General features: G+C 42.2%; 1 protein-coding gene across 2 annotated transcripts in view; it reads right to left on the bottom strand.

Moving 5' to 3' along the window:
• LOC108788967 (substance-P receptor) overlaps positions 1-21337 on the bottom strand; it is a 211047-nt gene extending 189710 nt beyond the window's left edge. The window contains exon 1 of one of the 2 annotated variants that reach the window (XM_018558876.1): positions 20744-21337. In XM_018558876.1, coding sequence (XP_018414378.1) covers positions 20744-21132 — 389 coding nt within the window. In that variant the 5' untranslated portion in view covers positions 21133-21337. The remainder of the gene's footprint in view (positions 1-20743) is intronic. The other variant, XM_018558877.1, reaches the window with a different exon arrangement.
• Between the last annotated feature and the right edge of the window lie 506 nt (positions 21338-21843).

Raw genomic sequence — 21843 nt, 5'->3', positions numbered from 1 at the left:
AAAATTCATTTAGTTTCGTTTTGAAACAAAACAAAAAAAATTTGTGTAGTTTAGTTTAATTTTGAAACAAACCAAAAAAATTTGTTTAGTTTAGTTTCGTTTTTCGGGTCCGAAATTAAATTAGTTTCGGACGAAATTCGTTTAGGAAAAACAAACACTTTAAATATTACTTGACTTGCCCTGGATTTGAACCTGGGACCTTAGCAATGGCAAGCCTGTACTCTAACCGCTACTCTATAGCCTCTGTACTTTAAGCATAGAAGCAGTTGATATATATGAATGCAATATGTAGCATTTGACAGCTGAGAATGTCAAATGGGCAGAGCGAGCTGTGACGTCATGGCTCGCTCTGCCCATCTGTTGAGACAGACTGAATGTCTTTTTTTTTTCTTCTGGTTTTCGTCGGGTGGTCGTCTGCGGCGGGACCTTTTTTATTTCGGCGGATCGGCGGGGGTCCTGCATCCTAATCCTGACTCTGGATTACATTGATGGAGCCATTTTTTTTTTATTTTTTTTTAAAGTAATAGTAAAAAATTGACTGTTTTTTTGGTCTGGTATGAATTGGGGGGAAACCTTACGCTTTTTTTTTTCTTCTGCAGACTGTAAAAAAAAAAAAAAAATATTTTGCTGCAACAGAATTTGTCCAATAATGAAATTCGTCAAAATCACATTAGGGGGAACAAAAATGACAGTCTGCAGAAGATGAAAAAAAAAGCCTGAGGTTCCCCCCAATTCATACCAGACCCTTTAGGTCTGGTAGGAATGTTAGGAGAATGCCAATTCAAAAGCAAAGGAAAAAAAAATGTTTTAAACATTAGTTCACTAGCCCTGGATTTGAACCTGGGACCTTAGCAATGGCAAGCCTGTCCTCTAACCACTACTCTAAGCACAGATGTGTTGTAGAGGTAAAATGTTGTCATTTTTTTCCTCCGAATGTCATTTTGCTGCAACGAAATTCGTCCAATAACGAAAAATCGGGAATTTCGGATTCATTTGCATTAGTCTTAGCTGGAATTCGGAATTCGGATGCATCCGAATCTCCGAATTTCTAAAAATTCGTCCGAAACGAATTTCGGAACAAACCGAATCGCACATGTCTAGTGTGTATACACATGTCACTAGGGTTGCCACCTGTCCAGGATTCACCCGGACAGTCCGGGTTTTGAATGCTGTGTCCGGGTTTCGTGGCAGCAGAAACCCGGACACAAGATGTCAGGCAGACAGGGGCAACCAAAATTAAGATAGGGGCTACTGGCCCCCTATTGAAAATAGTCGCTATTTACATATGAATAAGCCACAACTCATTCTCCCCCCAAAAAAATATTGGCGTGTCGTTAAGAGTGCTCGGGTTACGCTTGAAGAAAAGGTGGCAACCCTACATGTCACTAACAGCTCCCATATCCCTGTACATTCTGTAAACTAGAAAACTGTTTTTGAAGTTATCAATGCTTTCAGCTGATACAACTGACCGCAAAGGGAAATTCCACATTTGTATTGCTCTGACAGTAGAAAATGCCTTAAGCCACTTACTCCAGCTGATGTAAAACTATAAGTCCCATGAAGCATTGCAAGACTCTGACAGCCACAGGCATGACTCCCAGAGGCATGATGGGATTTGAACCCACACCACAGCTAGAGTGGTGAGATTACTTATGTCTTATCAAGTCTGCAATTATTCTGCATCTCGTCCTACTTCTTGATGTGTTCACATGTCATCGTCAGAGTTCTTAGTTTAAACAGTTTATTCCCTATACTGTAGTATTGTTGAGTAATGCAATCATATCTTAGGTAGGGTTGGGCTTGATGTTTGAGTCGAACACACGCACTATAAGGGCGTTCGGCGGCCTGTTCGACCACTGAGCGCACCACAACGCAATGCGCCTTGTGTAGCCCTAATTGGCTAAAGGCTTGCACCTGACCACAGGTCTGTTGCAAGACTTTGCCCAATCAGGGCACAGAGAACAGTGAGAGCCACGATTGGGCAAAGTAATGATGACTCTGCCCAATCATGGCTCACCCTGTTAAAACTGTAAACATTTGGGCAGAGCTAGCTATCACTGCTAGCTTCGCCCAAATGTTTATATGTTACCGGCATCTGTCAAAATTCCATTATGCGGCGGGTGTTCGTCGCGAGTGAACAGGACGGCGGTCGTCGTTTTAAAAAAAAAAAAAAATTCTTCCTTTTGAAATTTTTTTTATTTTTTATTTTGTCGAGTCGTCGTCGTGGAGAACGCTGGATGTTGGATTACGTCGGTGGACCAATTTTTTTTTTTTTAAATAAAAGACGTGAAAAACATGCCTTTTGTTTTTTTCCAAATAAAGTTTTTTGTTAAAAGTCTGGACTTTTTATTTACAATTTTATTTAACCCTTTAGTGAATGGGTAGTACAAGTAGCCCTTACTCATTCACAAAGGGGGTGACATCTGTGTGCCACTTTATTAAAGGGGTACCCTGATGTGAATACGCCCCCCTGCAGACCCCCACAAGACCCTGGAAAAGCACCCTCCCAGTGCCAATGGCATGTGGCCAGGTATAGGAGGGAGGGGGGTGCTCGCTCATCCCCCCCCCCTTTCCGACCCTGCTAGGCCTATGCTTGGATCAAGGTCTGGTTGGGAATATTAGGGGGTACCCCACTCCCCCCCCCATTTTTGGGGGGTGGGCTTCCTCCTTAAAACTCCTACTAGACCTTAAGGGCCTTTTATGACTTTAAGGGGTTATCCCACACATTTTTTTTTTCTATGGTGCTCCTCCTCAATATTCCAACCAGACCTTAAGGGCCTGGTATTAATTTAAGGGGGAACCCCGCACCTTTTTAAAAAATGTTTTTTTACACAGGGTCCCTCTTAAATATTCATACCAGACCTTAAGGGTCTGGTATGACTTTTAGGGAGAACCCCACGCTTTAAAAATAAAAAAATTGGTCCCTCCTAACATTCCAATTAGACCTAAGGGGTCTGGCATTGTTAGGGAGGGGGAACTGCACGCTTTAAGAATTAAAAAAACAAAATGTCATTTTTTTTTCTTTAGAAATGTCCGTTTTGCTGCAGCAGGTTCTAGACATCGTACAGATTTGCCACTTTACAGGCAGGTTAAAGGGCCCCCCAGGCACAATATTTAAAGGAATTTTTATTTTTTATTGTTACCCTTTAAGTGATGTTAAAATCACTGCTCCTTTAAAAACTGTATATTCTTTTCATTGATTCCTGTCCCCCAGAGCAGTACCCGGATCCCCATACACCTTTTATGGGCAATAACTTGCATATAAGGCCTCTTAAAGGGGACAATTGTTTTTGAAAGTTCTACCCCCATTGGCTTGCATTGAGTTCGAGTTTGAATTCAAACCTTTTGGGTGTTCTAAGGTTCAAATTCGAACCAAACTCAGGCCTGTTGGGCCCATCAATAATCTTAGGCATCTCTTCTCTAAGGAGAACAAGAGGCCCTCCATCCCCTGTATTAACTCTGCTGCCCTTCTTCAAACTTTCTTTAGTTCAAGGACGTCCTTTCTGAGGATTGATCACCCAAGCTGATCCGTATACTCAAGATGTGGGCGAACCAGTATTTTAAAAAGTAGAATTATGTTTTTATCTTTTGCAAATATGCTTTTTTTAATGCAGGTTATATTTTACTCACTTTGCTAGCTGCAGCTTGGCATTGTATGCTTTTGCTATATGGACCACCAGATCTTTCTCCATCCCGAACTTCCCCAGTGGAGCATTTCCTAAAGAGTATTTTGCATGCATGTTTTCAGGTCCCAACTGTTGGTTATAACAAAGAAAGCTCCATGCCAGGGATACAGGCTTAGATGAGGCTGCATTAGGTCTGTTGCTGCCCTTAGTGGGCAATGTAGGGAATGTTTGCACTGAGATACCTGCATAAACTGGCACTCCTACCCATAAATGTAATGCTCTCCTGCACCTGTTATGCCTACCTGTTCATTCGTAGGGCATTTGGGCACTGGGGCACCTGTAAACACTGGTATGCCTACCTTAAACTGTTTAAAGCCCAACTCAGGACTTAGACCCTCAAAATTTGTCCTGCTGCCTTCCCCATTGGCCCACCAATCAATATACATACTGTACCTTTTTTCTAGGTGTCTTCAGTGTGGTCCAATGTTATCATTGGTCTACTTCACCCTGTTTTTTATCTGGCAGTGGATCCTAAATGCTAAGGAGACCAGAAGTCTCCTGGTTTGTCAATCAAATGACACAATTTTAATGGTTGGATTAGACTGGGAGTCTGAAACTCCCGGTCCCTCCCACTACAGCAATCGGTGACATAATTATGTCACCATTCAGTATAAAAGAAACTATACAAGCCGTTAAAAGACCAGTGGCTGGGGAATAGTGGCCACAGGTCTTACTAAAAAGAAAAACAGGGACAGTGCCCTTTTTCTGATATATAGAAAAACATGGAAAATTGCTGAATGGTAAGAAAATACTTTTGTATTAATGACAAAAAAAATAAGCTCGGAGTTCAGCTTTAATATAATTAAATCAATGGAAGAGTAAGCATGTGCAATGGGAAAGTCAAATAAAAAATCCCTTTTGTATCACTTAGAATGCAGTAGAGTGCAGGGCTTGTCAGAAATGAGGGGGTGGCATTCGGGCCCTCTTAGGGTTTAAAAAGGAACTTTACCCATATCTATAAAATAACAACAAAGGCATTTTAGAAATGTTCAACAATGGCAATCCACAAACACTGTCTTTTAACTCTTTGCATACCTTGTTTTTCTTTTCCTCCCCATTCTTCTCACAGTGGCCATTTTTACTAGGGGCAGATAATCCATCTCCCTTTACTTCCTGAAACTCTGGCACATGTGACCAGGACATGTGACCATGCTCATGATCTCAGGGGAGGAAAATGTCTTTCCCTGAGATCTCATGAGATTACAGATGAGATTTCCCAGCAATGCTCTGCTGATGCAATCTTTCCAATATGCAACGCTTGGGCACATTACATCACTTTTACCAAAGAGAAACAGGAAGTAGAAAACAATAATTGTAAGTAAAATGAAAATATGTTTAATTAATGAATGTAAGATGATTTCATATCAACATGCAGAGCTGCATGCTGATGTGATTTTTAGCCAATGGAGGGTAAAGGTCCACTTTAAGCACGCAGTATTCAAATAAATATATTAAACTTAGTGTGCAACATTGTATCTAGCCAAACTGCACAGTCATAAACCCTGGGATAGAGCTGTGATATGTCAAGCAGAGCCTTAGAAATTAATGGAGATTAGGCAAATAAAACCAATGTTTGTATTAATAAAAAGGAGACACTAACATGTCATGCCCTAACTAGTTTTTGGCTCTCAGCTATGGATCTCAGTTAGGGATAATATGGTTGTTTAAGAGTTAAGCTGCAAGCCAATTTGCATAGCTCGTATTAAAGCCAGCTGTTTAATGACATTAAATATTTATAGCTTATGTTCCTAAACATACAATATAAGAGGGGCATACTAAAGAGGAAAAGGTAGAGAACGTGATAAGAGGCAGAGAAGAGACGGGGGGAGAGAGGGAGAACAAGAGAAGGTAGGAGAGAGTGAGTGGCAGAACAGAAAGAAGAAAATGAAAAGAGAGAGAGAGAGAGAGAGGAAAACAAAGCGAGAGAGAGAACAGAAAGAAGAGAGAGAAGAAAATGAAGTGAGGGAGAAAACAAAAACAGAACGAAGAGAGAGAGAGAACAAGAATAGAAAGAAGAGAGAGATTAAAGTGAGGAGATAGACATAGACAAGGGAATGCAGAATAGAGAGCAGGGAACCTGAAATGAAGAGAGAGTGGAGTAAAGAGAGAGAGTGGGAAGCTAAGAGACGAGGGAGGATAGAGAGAGGATTAAAAGAGAGGGAAAGAGAGAAAAGAAGAGAGGATAGATAGAAAGATAGAGGAGTGAGAGAGTGTGTGACAGAGAGAGAAGAGAGAGAGAGAACAGGGAGAGAGAGGATAAAGAGAGAGAGGAGAACAAAATAAGTAGAGTTAACTGAAAGGGAGACAGCAATTGAGGAAGGAAGACAGAAAGAAATGTTAGAAAGAAGAGCCATAGTGAGGAAAGAAAAGTGAAAGATAGTGGAAGGGAGAGAACAGAAAAGTAACAGAGAAGGAGAAAGAGGGGGGGGAAGAAGGAAAGGGGGAGAGATGGCATGGAGAGAAGAAAAGACAGATCATACTTGGATCTTTAACGAGAGACATTAGTACAACATTTCAACAAACACCATCATTGATTCTTCAACCACAAAATGCCAATGTAAACTTGTAGAAAAAAAAAGAGCTGACAAAGTGTTAACAAGGAAGTGTTCCCCTTATCATAGTAATAAATGAGGTGTGGGCTAATTATGTACTGAAAACAAACAGGATGAAAGATTTGTTTTGTGTTTTGGCTGAGTGGCCAGCCATTCCCCTGTGTCCAGGGGTTAAACATTCCTCCCTCCGGAGACCAGTTCGTGTAAAAAGACCAATTTCATTAGTTAAAGGGAATAAGTGAGGCATAGATCTACAGAGAATATTGTCACAGACAGCCTGTCCTCTCTGCTAATATAGATGTTTCTCTGTGGCTGTGCATACATTGCATTTATGAACCATCTAGGTGGATCATTGTCCTGCAAATATTTGATTAGATTTTATAGCTGTGCTGCATTAATATTTTTGTGAAACTTTAATACAGTAGAATGGATCTATGGCAAGCTCATTATGAACATTATAAATGGTGTAATGTAATATATTTATTTACAGGTAGTCAGCACACAGCATCAAATGCCATGGACCAGACATTATCTAATGAACAGGGTAATAATTATTTCACCTGTTACAAGCCTGGGCAATTTAAATTGTGCATATGATAAAAAACAAAATATTTTTTTTTTTCATATGCATACGTATGTATATGATAACAAAAACATATACACAATTTTACATATATATGTAAAACATTACATATACTGTAATACATATCGGTATTACAGTGAGTGCAAACCGCATTTCAGAATAATTGAAAGGTTAATCGGTAGCTGAAGTTGTATGCATATCTCCCACTGTAAATATTAAAGAAAAGCTTGGTTAAAAATTGTATTAAGTTAACCCTTGCAGTGGGGCTACCCACACACTGCAAGGGTGAAGTGCTTGTTTTTGCCTAGGGTCAAAAAATAACAAAATGATACTCACCCAATCCTCCGAGCCAGCCAGCTGTGACAGCTCTCTCCCTCCAACCTCTCTGCTCCTACACTCCAGCGATGGTATGTCCCTCCGCGTCCTCACATCCTTTACACTGTATATAGAATGTGATGACTCAGGGACCTTAGACAGCTTCAGCGGAGGGATAGAGAGGCTCCAGGGATGGGTTTAAGAGCTCAGTGTATCAGGTTAGTATAACTTTTTGTATTTTCATCCCTAGGCAAAAACAAGCACTTAACCCTTGCAGTGCGGTGGTAGCTCTACTGCAAGAGTTAATAATATTTCTAACCAGAGTTTTGCTTTATGCTTCCCCCTTCTCTTGTGCCCTCTGAGTCTCCACATTGGTACTCTTTATAGAATAAAGTGTTCCAAAGTTCACCTGTGGTCAGCCTATTGACATTCAAGTATTTAAATATTCTAAGTAAGCAGCAAATTAACTTTAAAGTAAGCTCTCACTGGCCTCTGCAACTGTAGGTATTGTGGAGCAATACATCCTTGAAATTCAAAGCAGAAGCACCTATAGCTGAACTCTGGCCTTTTAAGTTCACCTTTTGCAAAAATTAAAGAAATGCATATTTAATAATATAGCAAAAAATATGCTCTTCTTTAATTTTTGCATTCAAGCCTGGAAAGCATTGCAACTGTGATCACTCGATCAGGGCTGCAAAAAAGAAAGGCTCGAGAAAGGCTTCTGCACATTCTCTCCCAGGCAGAGCTCAGTACTGAAGTATGGAGCTTCAGTTAGGAGAGGTGGGGGAAGGACAGCTGGACTTCAAACTGGATTAAATCATCACATACAGCATCCAGCCGTCCTCTCTCTGGTTAGATGCGGTAGAGCTGTCCTTATTCCCGTCCCATCTCTCCTAACTGATACTCTGTACATCAGTACGGAGCCCTGCCAGTATGAGAATGTGCAGAAGCCTGAGCTCTGCAGTTCTGATCGAGTGATCACCGTTGTAATGCTTTCCAGTCTTGAATGCAAAAAAAAAAAGAAATGCATATTTTTTTTTATATTACCAAATATGCATTTCTTTAATTTTTGCAGAAGATGAACTTAGCCTTTAACTTTTTTCCCCAAAACTATTACCAACTCCTCTCCTATGTTGAAACTGAATACTCTCAATTACCTGTAAACTTGCAGCTCCACAATATAACCCTTTGAAGCTGCAGCATCCACCTTATTCCCACCTTTACTTCCTGTCTGAATGACCTCAATCATCATGGCCCCCTCTTTCACATCTTTTCGTTTTTACTGCCATCGTTTTGTTCCCCAGCTTTATATCAAAGAAGACATCTCGGCATTCCTTTAGATTTGTCTGCAATCAGCAGACTGCTCAGTTTAAGTCTGGAGTGCCCAGTGGCCAGCAGGTAGAAGGAGGCACATCTAAAGGGATCCCAGGGATGTGTTCTTTCATATAGCAATTGGATTAAAAACTAGAGCACTGCCACATGGGAGGAGGTTATATTCTCCCCCATACCTGGAAATACCAGGTATTGTCACCAGCTCCAACATATGAAGGGGTAGAAGGGGAGTGCGAGCGAGGTGAGTATCAGTGGGTCAGAGCCCCGTTTGCAAAGACACAGTTACAGACAAGGTGACAGCATCCCTTTAAGTTCAGCACTGCAGAAGCATACCTGACAAGGCTTCATATAGGAGCACCATATTTTATTTCCAACAAGCAGTTGTCAGGAATCCAGTAAAAAGTACATTATACATGAGCACTCACACAGGCAGAGCAGCTCCTGTTCCTAATAAGAGTGGCTGCTTATCTTTCAAGCACAGATGCACACACACAAGATTCTGCTTGCTGCTACACAAGGTTCTGCTTAAACCAGGCAAGACCAACCTGCCTTCCAGTTATTCAGGAGCTACTAGCCCCAACGGGCTATCAGCAGATATGTGGGCACAGGTCGCTCTTCTATAGGCACTTGGTCTTCTCTCACAGACAGCTTAGATCAGATGGCAGTATACAAGCCTGATAATAAAACAAAGGACAGGGGAGTGCTTTTTTTGCCGCAAGAATCACCCTTCTCCTGCTTAAAGCAGAGCTCCGGGCAAAAATTTTCTTGACCCTTGCAGTGGGGCTACCTGCGTACTGCAAGGGTTAAGTGCTCGTTTTTGTCTAGGTGCTAAAAAAAATTTTATACTCACCTGATCCTCTGAGCCAGGTTGCTCTAAAGGTGCCCATACACCTTGCGATTATTGTAAGATAATTGCGGGAAATCCCGCGATCGTACGATAATCGCAATGTGTATGGAAGGCGTGCAACCGTTTATACTGTACGGTCGCACGTCTTTTGTCGAACCAGCATGCTAGAAAACCCGCCGAGAATCGTACGATTGTCGGCGGGTTTCTAGCCTGCTCGTTCGACAACTGCGGAACAGGCCGGTGTGCGCATGCGCACACTGCCCGTTCAGCATTGTGGTCATCAGAAGCCCGCCCCTCAGCAGGGCGGGCTTTCGATGATCGCAAGTACGATCTGCCGGTCCAAGATGGGCAGATCGTACAAGCTTTTAATTAGCTTACAACCATCGCAAGACAGAAGTCTTGCGATGGTTGTAAAGTGTATGGGCACCTTTAGACCGGTCCGTTCTGCCTCACTCCCCCACCTCTGCAGCAGTCTAAGGATCCTTGAGTCGTCACATTCTGTACACAGTGTATAAATTGTGTGGACGCTGAGGGAAATACCATCCCTGCAGCGGAGAAGGAGACAGGCTTTAGGGAGTAAGAGCCAGCTGGCTCCACTGTTTGGGGGAGTATACGTTTTTTTTTTTTTAGCACCTAGACAAAAATTAGTACTTAACCCTTGTAGTGTGGGGGTAGCCCCACTGCAAGGGTTAAGAACATTTTTGAGTTCTGCTTTAGGTTCCATCCACTGGCAGCATGCTGCCACACCAAGCATTTTGCAAGTCCCTTGAGTTTCTGCAGCAGTGGCCTGCCCCAAATTCCTGGGCCACATTGTGCACTACAGCACTCTACACACAATAGCTTCCCGACACGCTGCAGGACTTATTTGGGAGCCAGTGTGTGATCACTGCACTGCCACATCATTCTGTCTAGTGCTCGCCAGAGCCAGGTGTCCCTCCAAAAAGTACCCGCTGAGGGCCAAATGCCCTCTAGACCTAGGGAAAAGACTGGAGACTGGAGAGAAGCTCACCAAGGATGAGCCTGGAGAGGAGACTAGACAGATAGAGGGGCATTTATCAAAACTGGAGCAGACAAAATCTGGAGCAGCTGTGCATGGCAACCAATCAGCCAATTCTCTTCAGTTTGTTCAGTTCAGAAAATGAAAGAGAGAAGCTGATTGGTGGCCATGCACATCTGCTTCCGATTTTGTCTGCTCCAGTTGTGATAAATTTCCCCCATTAGAATGTTCCTGCTGGAGTCAGAGAGGAACATTACACGGTATTTCTGAGATTTAAGGCAGTACATTGTTATTGAAGCCAGATGATGTCTGTTAAATAATCTAGTGATATGCAAAAAAAAAGCCTTTAGGGGTACAATAGCTTCCAGGGGGTACATAAGTGACAAAAGGTTGGGCGATACTGCTTTAGTGTGTGCACCCAAAAATCGACTGCACAGGAAAAAGGCAGCACATTGCATGGGTTATATAATCCGCTCAAACCTCATCACTTGTCTTCTTATGAAGTTTATTTATTAGAGCAGAGTGAAAACCACATAAGACGCTCAGTAAGCAGAGCTCACATCACCTAAGAGAAATTGGAAAGCTTCAGTTGTCAGTACAGGCAGCAGAGAGTCGTTCTAGTCAGAGGATATTGGAATGTTCCCAGCACAGATGCAGAGGAAAGCATATTGCAGCTATTAAAATGGAAAACGCCTTCTGAAAAATAGTACTTTATCTGACTTATCAAAACCTGAGGTTCATAGAGCTTTACAGATAACATCCATTCTGCAGATTTACAGAAGCTACTTTAAGGGCTCATTCACAGGGGCATGCATATCCATATGGCATGCGCGCCCATTCAGAGACCTGCTTCCGGGAGCTGGCTCAGAGATGATACAATCATAAAAAGCCTGTTGTCTGTGCTGTGTTCACAAATGTCGGACACCTATCTTGCCTGGAGCTCAAGCACTGCTTTTTATTGATAAAAGGTATAGCTTTCTTGAAAAATATTGTATAGCGTTATATGTTGGCAATGTATGCAGATTTGTAAAGTTATTAAAAGGCCAACTTTAACTAGAAACATTAGCTTCTGGACACACTCGCAAAGCGAACTATATAAAGCGAACTATATAAGGTTACCAAAACTAACGCCATTTGACTCAGACCTAGATCCTGGTCATAATATAGTGCTGTACATGAACACATGGATTAAAGAGTCACTTCATCCGAAGCTAAATCACCCTCCACACTATCTCATACCAGATAGTAGTAGTGTAGTAGCCATCAAACAACGGGTGGGGTCTCCCCTTTTCCACTTTGCACTCCAATTATTATTATTATACAGGATTTATATAGCACCAACAGTTTCCGCAGCGCTTTACAATAAAAGGAAGACATTACAATCACAATACAATTCAAGACAAGATGGTAAGGAGGGCCCTGCCCCTGAGGGCCTACAATCTAAAAGGGAGGGACAAGTGATGCATGAGGAGGTAGCTGTGTGGGGATGAATTGTTTGAGAATGTGATGGTTAGGTTGAGGTGGGATAGGCTTTCCTGAAGAGATGAGTCCCTAGGGATCGCCTAAAGGCAGTCAGGGTGGGAGATATACGGACAGGTTGTGGTAAAGATTTCCAATGATTATTTATTAAGAAATTAATATTACAATCTACAGGAGGGGGCGAATACAAAACCAGTCACCCCGCACAAAGAGAGAAAGTAGCAGTAACTGGTCTTAATACAGGAACTCCTGTAAACATTCCCACTGGATTACTGCACAGATCTGCAAGCAATACACAAAGCTCACCAAGATTGAAGGAAGAATACGCATGGCTCTTGTATTTAGACAATATTTGCCTATCCCAGAGTTAAGCTTTGAATTTCATATTGCTACTGATAAAGTAAATTGCATAGGCAGACAGTTTAATAATTAGCAGACTAGATTGTAATTATGTTTAAATAACTTTTTATATCCTATGTGACCTGAATTTTGCACTTAGCCTTTGTCTGTAGATTATAACTTTGTAAAGTGCCATGTACGGTAAAGGGAAACCCCAGGCGTTACCTACATATACAACTCTTTACATTTACTCAATGCTTCTAGTCCCTGTATATTAATTATATGCAATTAGTTGCAGAGTCCACCAATGGTTAGTACTGCAGTTTATTGCTTATACTTATAATATAGGATGTAGACTGCAGAGTAGGATGTAAGGAAGGGAACCAAATGGAGATTCCAGGAATACTCTCATGCACAGAGGACAATGCTCTTACAGACCAATATTAGGTGTTGTCCACTTTAGCAGATGGTAATGAACAAGACAGATACAATGTTTATTTGTAACTTATTACAGGTATGTATGTAGCACTGACATGACGGATGGATTCGTCGATTTCTTCCCTCTGTTAAAAAACCCCAATAAACACACAGACTGCGCGACATGGATTTTAACGGCCACAGCAGCTCTTTTATTAAGCAAACCAACTTTAACAATAACTATAAGTAATAAACCAAATAATATACAAATAAATACTCTAAACGACTGTTGATCTGAGAAAGGGTCTTTGGGTGCCCAGCAGCCCAAATAAGGCCTATCATAAAACTCCACCCATGTCCCCAGCTGCACCCCAACCAGCTCGAGGACAATTACTACTTCCAAGTTCCAAGTGGCCAAGTCCCGCCACCTACAAATCCTGACACCAACAGGGGGAAGCACCCATACTAGCTGATGGCCCCCCATTTGTGTAATTAACTCCGCTATTCCGACACCCCAAAGACCCCCTAATCTGCCAAGCTGCAGTGACAGAAAAAGACCCCTGCAACCAGCAGAACCACAAAATTCAGGGAGGGAGGGTGAGACAACCGGCTTCTTCCGTCGATTTTCCAGAAAGGACGTCCCTCAGCCCTTGCAGTTCCTACCCATGTGGCTCCTCCCGGACACCTGACCCCAACGTCCAATCAGGGAAGCACAGCAATTCCCATTTTATTTTTAACTCCTTCTCCCGGGACTATTCCTCCCCCCAGTCATTTAGCCCCTCCACTCAGTCTCTCTGGGTCTGTTTATTTTTGCAGCGCTTTACATAAATCACATTCGGATCAGTCCCTGCCCTCAAGGAGCTTACACTCTAAGGTCCATATCTCACATACATAGCCAATTTAGACAGGAGCCAATAAGTCTTCTAGCATGCCTTTGGAGTGTGGGAGGAAACCGGAATACCTGGAGGAAACCCACATAAGCAGAGGGAGAACATGCAAACTACATGCAGATAGTGTCCTGACCAGGAGTTGAACCAGGGATCCCCAGTGCTACAAGGCAGAAGTGCAAACCACTAAGCCACTGTGCAGCCCCATGGATAGACATTGGGTATAGTTCTTAGTCACAATGACTAGTTTTTGCATAGTTTTGATCAAATCTAGTTCTTTTCCTAATAGCAAAAGATTCCATAAGTACAAATGACCAGTTGATTATACACTCAGAAGCAGAGGTATCTGATCACAGAGGATTAAGGTTCTACAAATCAGGGATATCTCCTGCCATAGTTCCTCAACAAGGGTCTAGCTTCTACACAAACTTGCACAAAGTTTACACATACTTCTAACACCAGGTACAATTGCTTCCGGCAGGTACAGCTCCCTTTAAACTAGGAGTGGATACGTTAATATAGAATTCAGGAGCCAGTCTGTCCAATCTAGGAGCCAACAGTTTTTTCTTTTAGGAGCTAGTTCCATTGACAACAACTAGAGGAAACCTTAAAATTTGGGAGCCAGGTGTACATTTTAAGGAGAGTTGGCTACCTGACTCCTGGGCTTTGTCCAGCCTTGTTTTCAACTATTGCTAGGATCTATGCCATAAGATCAGGGAACATCACTTAACCAACCTCATACAGTAAAAATAACTTATAGGTTGGTCATATAGGCATGGCTGGACATACTGTATGTGGGCTACTAAAGGTTCATTCCATTTTCCAGCACTCTCAGATTGCCTAAGAATGGAAGTTGTGTAATTGTAGGCAGCAGGAGAACTGACTAGGGAAATAACAGTAATCAGTTGGATTACCCTGCATGACTGTTCCTTATTTCCCCCGAGATCACTCAATCTCAGGTAACTAGTGCTGACTTATGGCATCCATAGGCTTGAGGATAATCACTCAATCTAGCTAAAATGAGCTTGAGGGAGCAGCAGTGGTCTCACGTCTAAAGGAACCTTTGTGCTTTCACACGTGAAGAATGATGTAATTGATTTACTGAAGAGACGTTCCAGGTACAAAATGAAAGTGATTTGTTATTTGGTAATCCTATCCAAAAATATTGCATTTGTGCTAAAACCAGAAAATACGTCAATTTTGCCTTAATCTGTAATCCATTGCAGCCAGAGCTCATAAGGCACCTTATCTGTTCAGAGGGAAGGTGCTTCCTCAAGCATTTGAAGTATAAGTCCCTGCCTTTCTGTATGCTGCATCTCCTATTAGATTCAAGGGTCCAAGGTATGTTAGAATAAGACTGGCAGCCATGGATCCATACCCTTATCCAGTCTGTATGCAAAAGACAGTTAGGAACTTAAAGCAAGTGCATTACAAACAGGTGTAAAAATTGGATTATTGACTACAGACCACAATCTAACCCAGCCTTTCTCAACCAGGGTGCCATGGCACTCTGGGGTGTCTTCTGGTTTCTTCAGGGGTGCCTTGAAATTTTCACACAGAGCCTTGCCTCTGATGTGAAGTGGGCTCCTAATGTGAAAGAGTGGGAGTCTGATGTGAAAGGAGAGGCCATCTAAAGTGAAGGGGGGCTCCTGATGAAAAGGTGTAGTCTGATGTTAAAAGGGGGATTCTGATGCGAAAGGGGGGCTTCTGATGTGAAGATGCCTGCTAACGTGAAAGAAGGGGCTCTGATGTGAAAGGAAGATGCTTTTTAAAGGAAGGGGGCTCCAAATGTTAAAGTGGGAATTTGTATTTGAGAGGGGGTGACATCTGACTCTGATGTGAAAGGAGGGGCTTCAAAAGTGAATGGGGGTTCCTGATGTAAATCTTATGTTAAAGATTCTTATGTGAAAGGGGGGCTCTGATGTGACGGGGGGACTCTGATGTGAAACGGAGAACCCCACTTTTTTTGTGTTTTTGCACAGTCTCCCCCCTTAAAAATCTATACTAGACCCCAATCTAGGATAAGTGTCTGGTATGAATTTTGGAAGGACCACATGCCATTTTTTTACATTTATGGTTTTTACATTTTTGACTGGATTGCCTCAAGATTTTTGCATCCTTTGAATGGGTGACATGGCTGAAAAAAGGTTGAGAAACATTGTTCTCATCTATGGGGAAACCAATGCATTGCAAAGTATTCTACCAAATGGTTTACACGTGTAGCCTTGGGCCTATCCTACTCATTCATTTATTGATCTCACGTCATTTAACATTGTACTCTTGTACCCAGCCTGTATTCTAATGTTATCTTCTCATAATAAAAATTTGGTAAAGAAAAAGGGGTTCTCAGGTGATTACCGGCAAAGGGAACTGGGATACCTAGGTGCCCAACAGCAATGCCAAGATGAAAAGCTGAGCACCAAGCAGGTTGAGCTGTGAGTGTACCTATGAAGCCTTTCCTAGAGCTTGTGTCTACATCAAACACCCTGGAGCAATGTAAATCCAACCTCAGCAAACCTGTTTTCTCTTCAAATGCCTAGTCAAGTGAGAAGGACATCTGTGGTTCTGACATCTCTTTAGCCTGAATGGGTATTTACATTGGCTTGCCCTTGAGAAAATGTCCCATGTCTTAGTTGCTTTCACAACATAGAATATCATTAGGCTTTCTTAAAGTGACCCTAAACTTGGAAGTTAAATCTTGAAGATACATTCAAGTACTGGAACTATTAACAAAAATATATCTTATTTGTGTATCACTCGGCTGTAGATCCTCAAATCATCTCTGAATTGGTGCTGACACTGTCCTTCCTTCTGGGGGGTGGCTACTTTTGTTCCCCATGGTCCCTGTGTGTGTTGTAAAGTAGCCACCGCTCCAAGCTTACTCCTGTGATGGACTACAATCTCAATACAAATTAGTAAACTAAACATGAGATTGTAGTCCATCATGGGAATGAGCTTGGAGCGGTGATTACGTTACAACAAACAGGGACCATGGGGAACAAAAGTAACCACCCTCTAGAAGGACGGGCAGTGTCAGCACCAATTCAGACATGATTTGAGGATCTACAGCCGACTGATACACAAATAAGATACATTTTAATATTCTGTAAGGTACTTGAATGCATTTTTAAGGTTTAACTTCTGAGTTTAGTGTCACTTTATTATGGCAATGCAAACTGATAATGACTGATGATATGTAAAGAACTGTAGTTCATGGTAACCAATTAAAAATGAGCTTAGTGAAGTTATATCTATGACATAGGAATACTGGTTGGTTGTTGATGGGCTACAGCTCTTTGCACATTGCTATTTGCCTTGTGAAATAAGCCTGCAAGTCTCACTCGCAGTCATGATGCTCTCCAGCAAAACACTACATCTGTGCTAAAGCCAGACATTTCACGAAATTGTCTTCAAGTAGTATTAAATACTAAAACTTTTTTTCAATAATAAATCCGGATCAAACAAATATACATTGGCCAGCAAAGTATTTCTTTATATTTTTGCCCAAGCACTTACAGTCATCATGCTTCAGAACAGCTCCAACTCTCTCAGCTCGGCTTCACTGAATATCCTGTCCAGTACAAGATCGTAAGAGACAGAACAATCTTCAGAAGCCCATCCATCTACTAGCTTAAAGAAGGGAGGAAGAAGGAGGGAGGAGTAGTGAGGGGAGGGAAGGATGGGAATGGTTGCCTTGCTGTGCCTATCCATGGAGACACACAGTTTACTAGCATATACTAGGGCGACTCCATAGGACCCTGCAAGGGAAAGGAGCCACCCTAAAACAGGATATCAGGGCCAGTGCTCAGGGGACCAGTTGATTCTGCAGGAAACTAACAAGGTTATTCGCCAAAGGGTGAAGAGTTTGGAGAAGGCAGGAGAAGTGAACAATCTAGGGCAACATAGCCGAACCGGAAAGTGAACTGAATTGGAGAATTTTTTCCAAATCAGCTATGTTGTCCTAGATTGTTCCCTTCTCCGGACTTCTCCAAACTCTTCACCCTTTTGTGAATAACCCTGTAAAATGTTTTAACATCAAGGAGCAGCTTCCATTGTAAATGATTTCATCAGCATATGAATTAGCTTATAAACCCTTTTGATTTTAATATCACTTTAATCGGAGCTCTCTGCTATTCAGAGTTATCTTTGATTCTGGTTGGTTGTTTTTGGAGTTCAGCTCTTTTCATATTGTTCTTTGTCTTATGAAGTAAGCCTGTTAGTTTCATTCACAGTCATGGCTCCATATTGTATCCAGACAACAATCTCTTACACTGTTCAGCTGAGAGAGGATGAATTAAATACACACACAGGTAATTATCGGCACGCTCTGCCTGGTTGCAGAACATCCGACGGCATTTCTGTATCTTATGATGCTGCATGTACTCACCAGTGCCACACATTACATGCTTACTATCCAATATCCTCATAATACTGAAGCTTTAAAAATGTTCAGTTGGATTGATAATAAAACGAGGTATTCTGAAGGAATGTCAGCCTACACCAGACACAAAAACTCTTATTGTACAGCGACTGTTCCATAGGGCACGAGACGCAAGGGTACAAATAAGAAGGAAGACATCAGGGTAGAAAATACGGAAGTGATGACTTGTTTTTGAAAGCACATGGTCCATGGCCAACATCCTAGTGCTGGCTTCACTACTTGAAGAGTCACTGACAAGAAAGTGTCCAGATGTATCCCCTGCACTCCTTACAGCGTTTAGGACCATACAGTAAATGGCGGTGCTCGCAGTGATGATCACGGATGGCGCCGTGCAATACCAAGTCTATATGCAAGTGAAGATCACCAGCACTCAATGAATACTTGTAAATTATTTTTTTGTATTTATTTTAAATGGTGGGTCACGTGCAAAAACCAAAGTTTCGGGACCACGCAGGGTCCCTTCATCAGGGTTACTATGTCACCCCAATGAAGGGACCCCGCGTAGCCCCAAAACGTTTTTTGCACGTGACGCACCTTTTAAAATAAATACAAACAAGAATTTACAAGTATTCATCGAGTGCTGGTGATCTTCATTTGCATCACTGACAAGGAACTCACATGTGTATATTAAGTGTTGGGGAATCCAATATGCACATGCATTTTATGGGTCTGTAGTAAGGGATAAGGAAGATAGTCCTGGAACGGTCACCTGCAATAATAAGTCAGCAATGGCAGCTCCTATATCCTGTCCTGACAGATTCCACTAGAATCTGTTTGTATCTGGGAAAGCACCACTAATCGGTCTCGTCCAGTTCCTTTTTAAGAATTTATGACTGTATTATATGCTATGGATTCCCACACAGCAAACTCTCAGTTCAATCCCAGTTTAGTCAGCAGTATACCCAGACCAGACTGTGTAAGTGCAGCTCAAAAAGTGAGCTTATTTAATAATGCAAATAGCAGAATGCAGAATGCATAATGACTGGCCGCCAATCATTTATATGAATGGGCTGATAAAAGGTGACATTTCATTGGTTAATCTGGGTTACTGCATTTTGCACATTATTGCTATACGATCTGCCCTATAGAACAACAACAAGCTCCAGAATGCTCCTTCCCTATTCCCAGGACCCGACTTCACTACAAACCAAGGATTAGCTCTCAACAAACAAATCTTGCAGCCATCCCCTAATCACATTTACACAAGTGACTGAACACTTACCCATGATGATGCGTTCATTGACAATATAAATTCACACAATGTGTTTCTCATTGAACGGGAATTATACTGAAGAATAATCCCACTGTATCCAAATATTGGATTATTGACAAGGACATTTTTAGGTATCATTTACCATTCTATAAAATCTGCATCCAATAATGAATGGGTCCATATCAATCCCAATGCAGCTAGCTATTTACCAATCATGTAACATCCTGTACATGTCACACTTGTATCAACCCCAAGCAGCTGCCAACATCTCCCAATCATTTCCAGCAAAGCTATTCTGCCATTGTATCTAAACTGGGCACACTTGTTCCTGCTCCTGTTGACCTTGGATCATTATCAACTGTGACAGCTGAAGCCTCTACTGAGAAAAATATGGGGCCACCATTGATGTCTAGCATGCAAGTTGCCTGGTAGTCTCTGGTTTCAGTGCTTTTATGAGTCACAGACCTGGAGCAAGTATGCAGCAAGTGAAGTGAGAACTCCTTATCTGCATACTTGGTCCATGTTAGCAATTTGGATACATTAAAATCTTCTGGATCTGCATGAGAACCAAGCAATCAGCATTTTCAGGAGGAAGGGTAATCAGTGGCAGCCTACATAGATTTCTTTTATATCATTTGGGGTTTTTTGTGCCATGTATAAAACCACTTGTTGGTAAAAGTAACTTAAAAATCCAAGACAAGGAGAGAAATAGTATTATAGTATAGCCGGTCAGTACTAAGGGACATTTGTCCTATTCTCTATGTGTTGGAATCATCTCATATTTCTCTTTTTATTTGAATTCATTGATTTGTAGCATCAACAAGATACAAAAAATGACTTAAATCGTTCACATATCATGTTAGCAACATTGTGACAGTGCATACAAGCAGCTTGGATGACAGACTGTCAGTCACCTGACATAAACCCTCCGATCCTTCCTCATCTGTCACTGTACATGGCATATGTTCTGCCAGCTCAATGCCCCAATGTGCTACCACTTCTGCTATGTGCCAGTGTAAATGAATCCTCCGCACACAATGCTGCACCTTGAAGCTGACAGCCTGGCAAAATAATTTCCTTCCAGCTCCTTTCAAAACCTCCACTTCCAATGCACACTAGGCAACCATCACAATAAAATGCAACAGTGCCACTGAAATACCTGCGAGGACATGAGGACACAGGGCTACATAGTTTAATAAAGGGATGGAAGTGGATACACATGTGGCTGAGTGTTGCCTTCTGTGCTGTGTTCAAACATACTAGTGACAGGCAAAATATATTTCTAATACATAAGAAGTTGTGATAATTTAGCAAAATCGAGGGGGTCACATTGTAATCTGACTAATGCCCAGAGTCAGTAGGAAAAAACACTTACCCCATAGTTCTTTTTTAAGTCTTCACATAAATTGTGTGAATATTCAGTTCCATTATCCAATCATGTGCAAGCAAGTTCCTGTTCACAGTGAATACCCAATCATGTGCAGATGGAATAAGCAAACAGGAATTTGCTTTTCATATGATTGAATGATTGGATGGAATATTTACATAATTTGTTGTGTGAAGATTCTAAACGCCTTTAGTAAATCAGGCTCTATGACTCTCTAATTGTATAAAATCTACATGTAATATCTACTTAATATAGATAGTGTTCTCACCTCTCCAGGGCAATGGCTGTCATGGAGTATATGCTGGTGAAGACGGCAGATATAGGGAAGAAGTTGTGGAACTTGCAGTAGATGAGCCCATAGTACCATTGGTTGTGGATGGCATAGGTGAAGTTGATGACTGTGTTGAAGGCTGACATGGAGGCTTCAGCGAAAGCCAAGTTGACCAGGAAATAGTTGGTGACAGTCCTCATTCTCTTGTGGGCTAGTATGATCCACATGACAATGATATTCCCCACCACAGACACGATGACCATAATGGAATAGGCTACAGCCCAGAGGGCTATCTGCCAGGGCGGCTGTATGAACTGGTTCATTTCGGTGCCATTCCCTATAGTGGCATTCAGGGCTGATTCATTCTGCGCTGAGATATTATTCATGATTGGAGTCTATCAACAGGCTGCTGAGATCCCTCCAAGAAATCAGAAGAAAAGTTCAAAATTGACAGAGGTGCAGTCAGCTGGGAGTAGACATAACACTGGCCAGGAGTAGTCCCATGGGCAAGCTGTGGCACACTGGCATCTAAAGGAATTTGTATAGAGGAGCCCAGTGCAGATGGTGCTGCAGCAGACTGGAGTCCAGGTCCTGTCCAGAACCGACAATCACATTCACTTCTAAAGTGTCTGATGGTTCTGCTGCTGTCACGATGGGCTCAGTTCTGACTGGTGCTGTCCCTTCTCCGGCGAGTGCCTGCCGAGTGATTCATGTTTCCAGAGTTATACTATGAGACGCCGAGAAGGGATTTAAAGTCAGTGTCATCGGGAGGGGCGGGGCCTGATGACAGTGGGCGGGGCTGCCCATTCCCAGGACTCAAGGCAGCAGAGGTAGAAGCTCGGTCAGGCGACTGACATATGGAGTGGGGAGCTGCGCTACGGTGTAGGGAGCAGACATGAATGGGGTGTGGAGGGGGGTAAGGGGTGAAATGGGAGAAGATGACCCTGTTTATTGCTTTATAGTCATGCAGTGGAGGAGCAATCGGATAGCATTGAGAGGCTTGATGATCAGGAACACGATATAATGTGCAGTGGGGGGCTAGCTTGCGATCGTGCACGGTCTGCGGTCTGTCTGGAAGTGATGTCTGTGCAGAGGAA

The sequence above is a fragment of the Nanorana parkeri genome, unplaced genomic scaffold, assembly GCF_000935625.1.
Source record: "Nanorana parkeri isolate BGI_ZX_2015 unplaced genomic scaffold, ASM93562v1 scaffold365, whole genome shotgun sequence".
In the NCBI taxonomy this organism is placed as follows: Eukaryota; Metazoa; Chordata; class Amphibia; order Anura; family Dicroglossidae; genus Nanorana; species Nanorana parkeri.
This window is presented reverse-complemented; position numbering and strand designations above follow the sequence as displayed.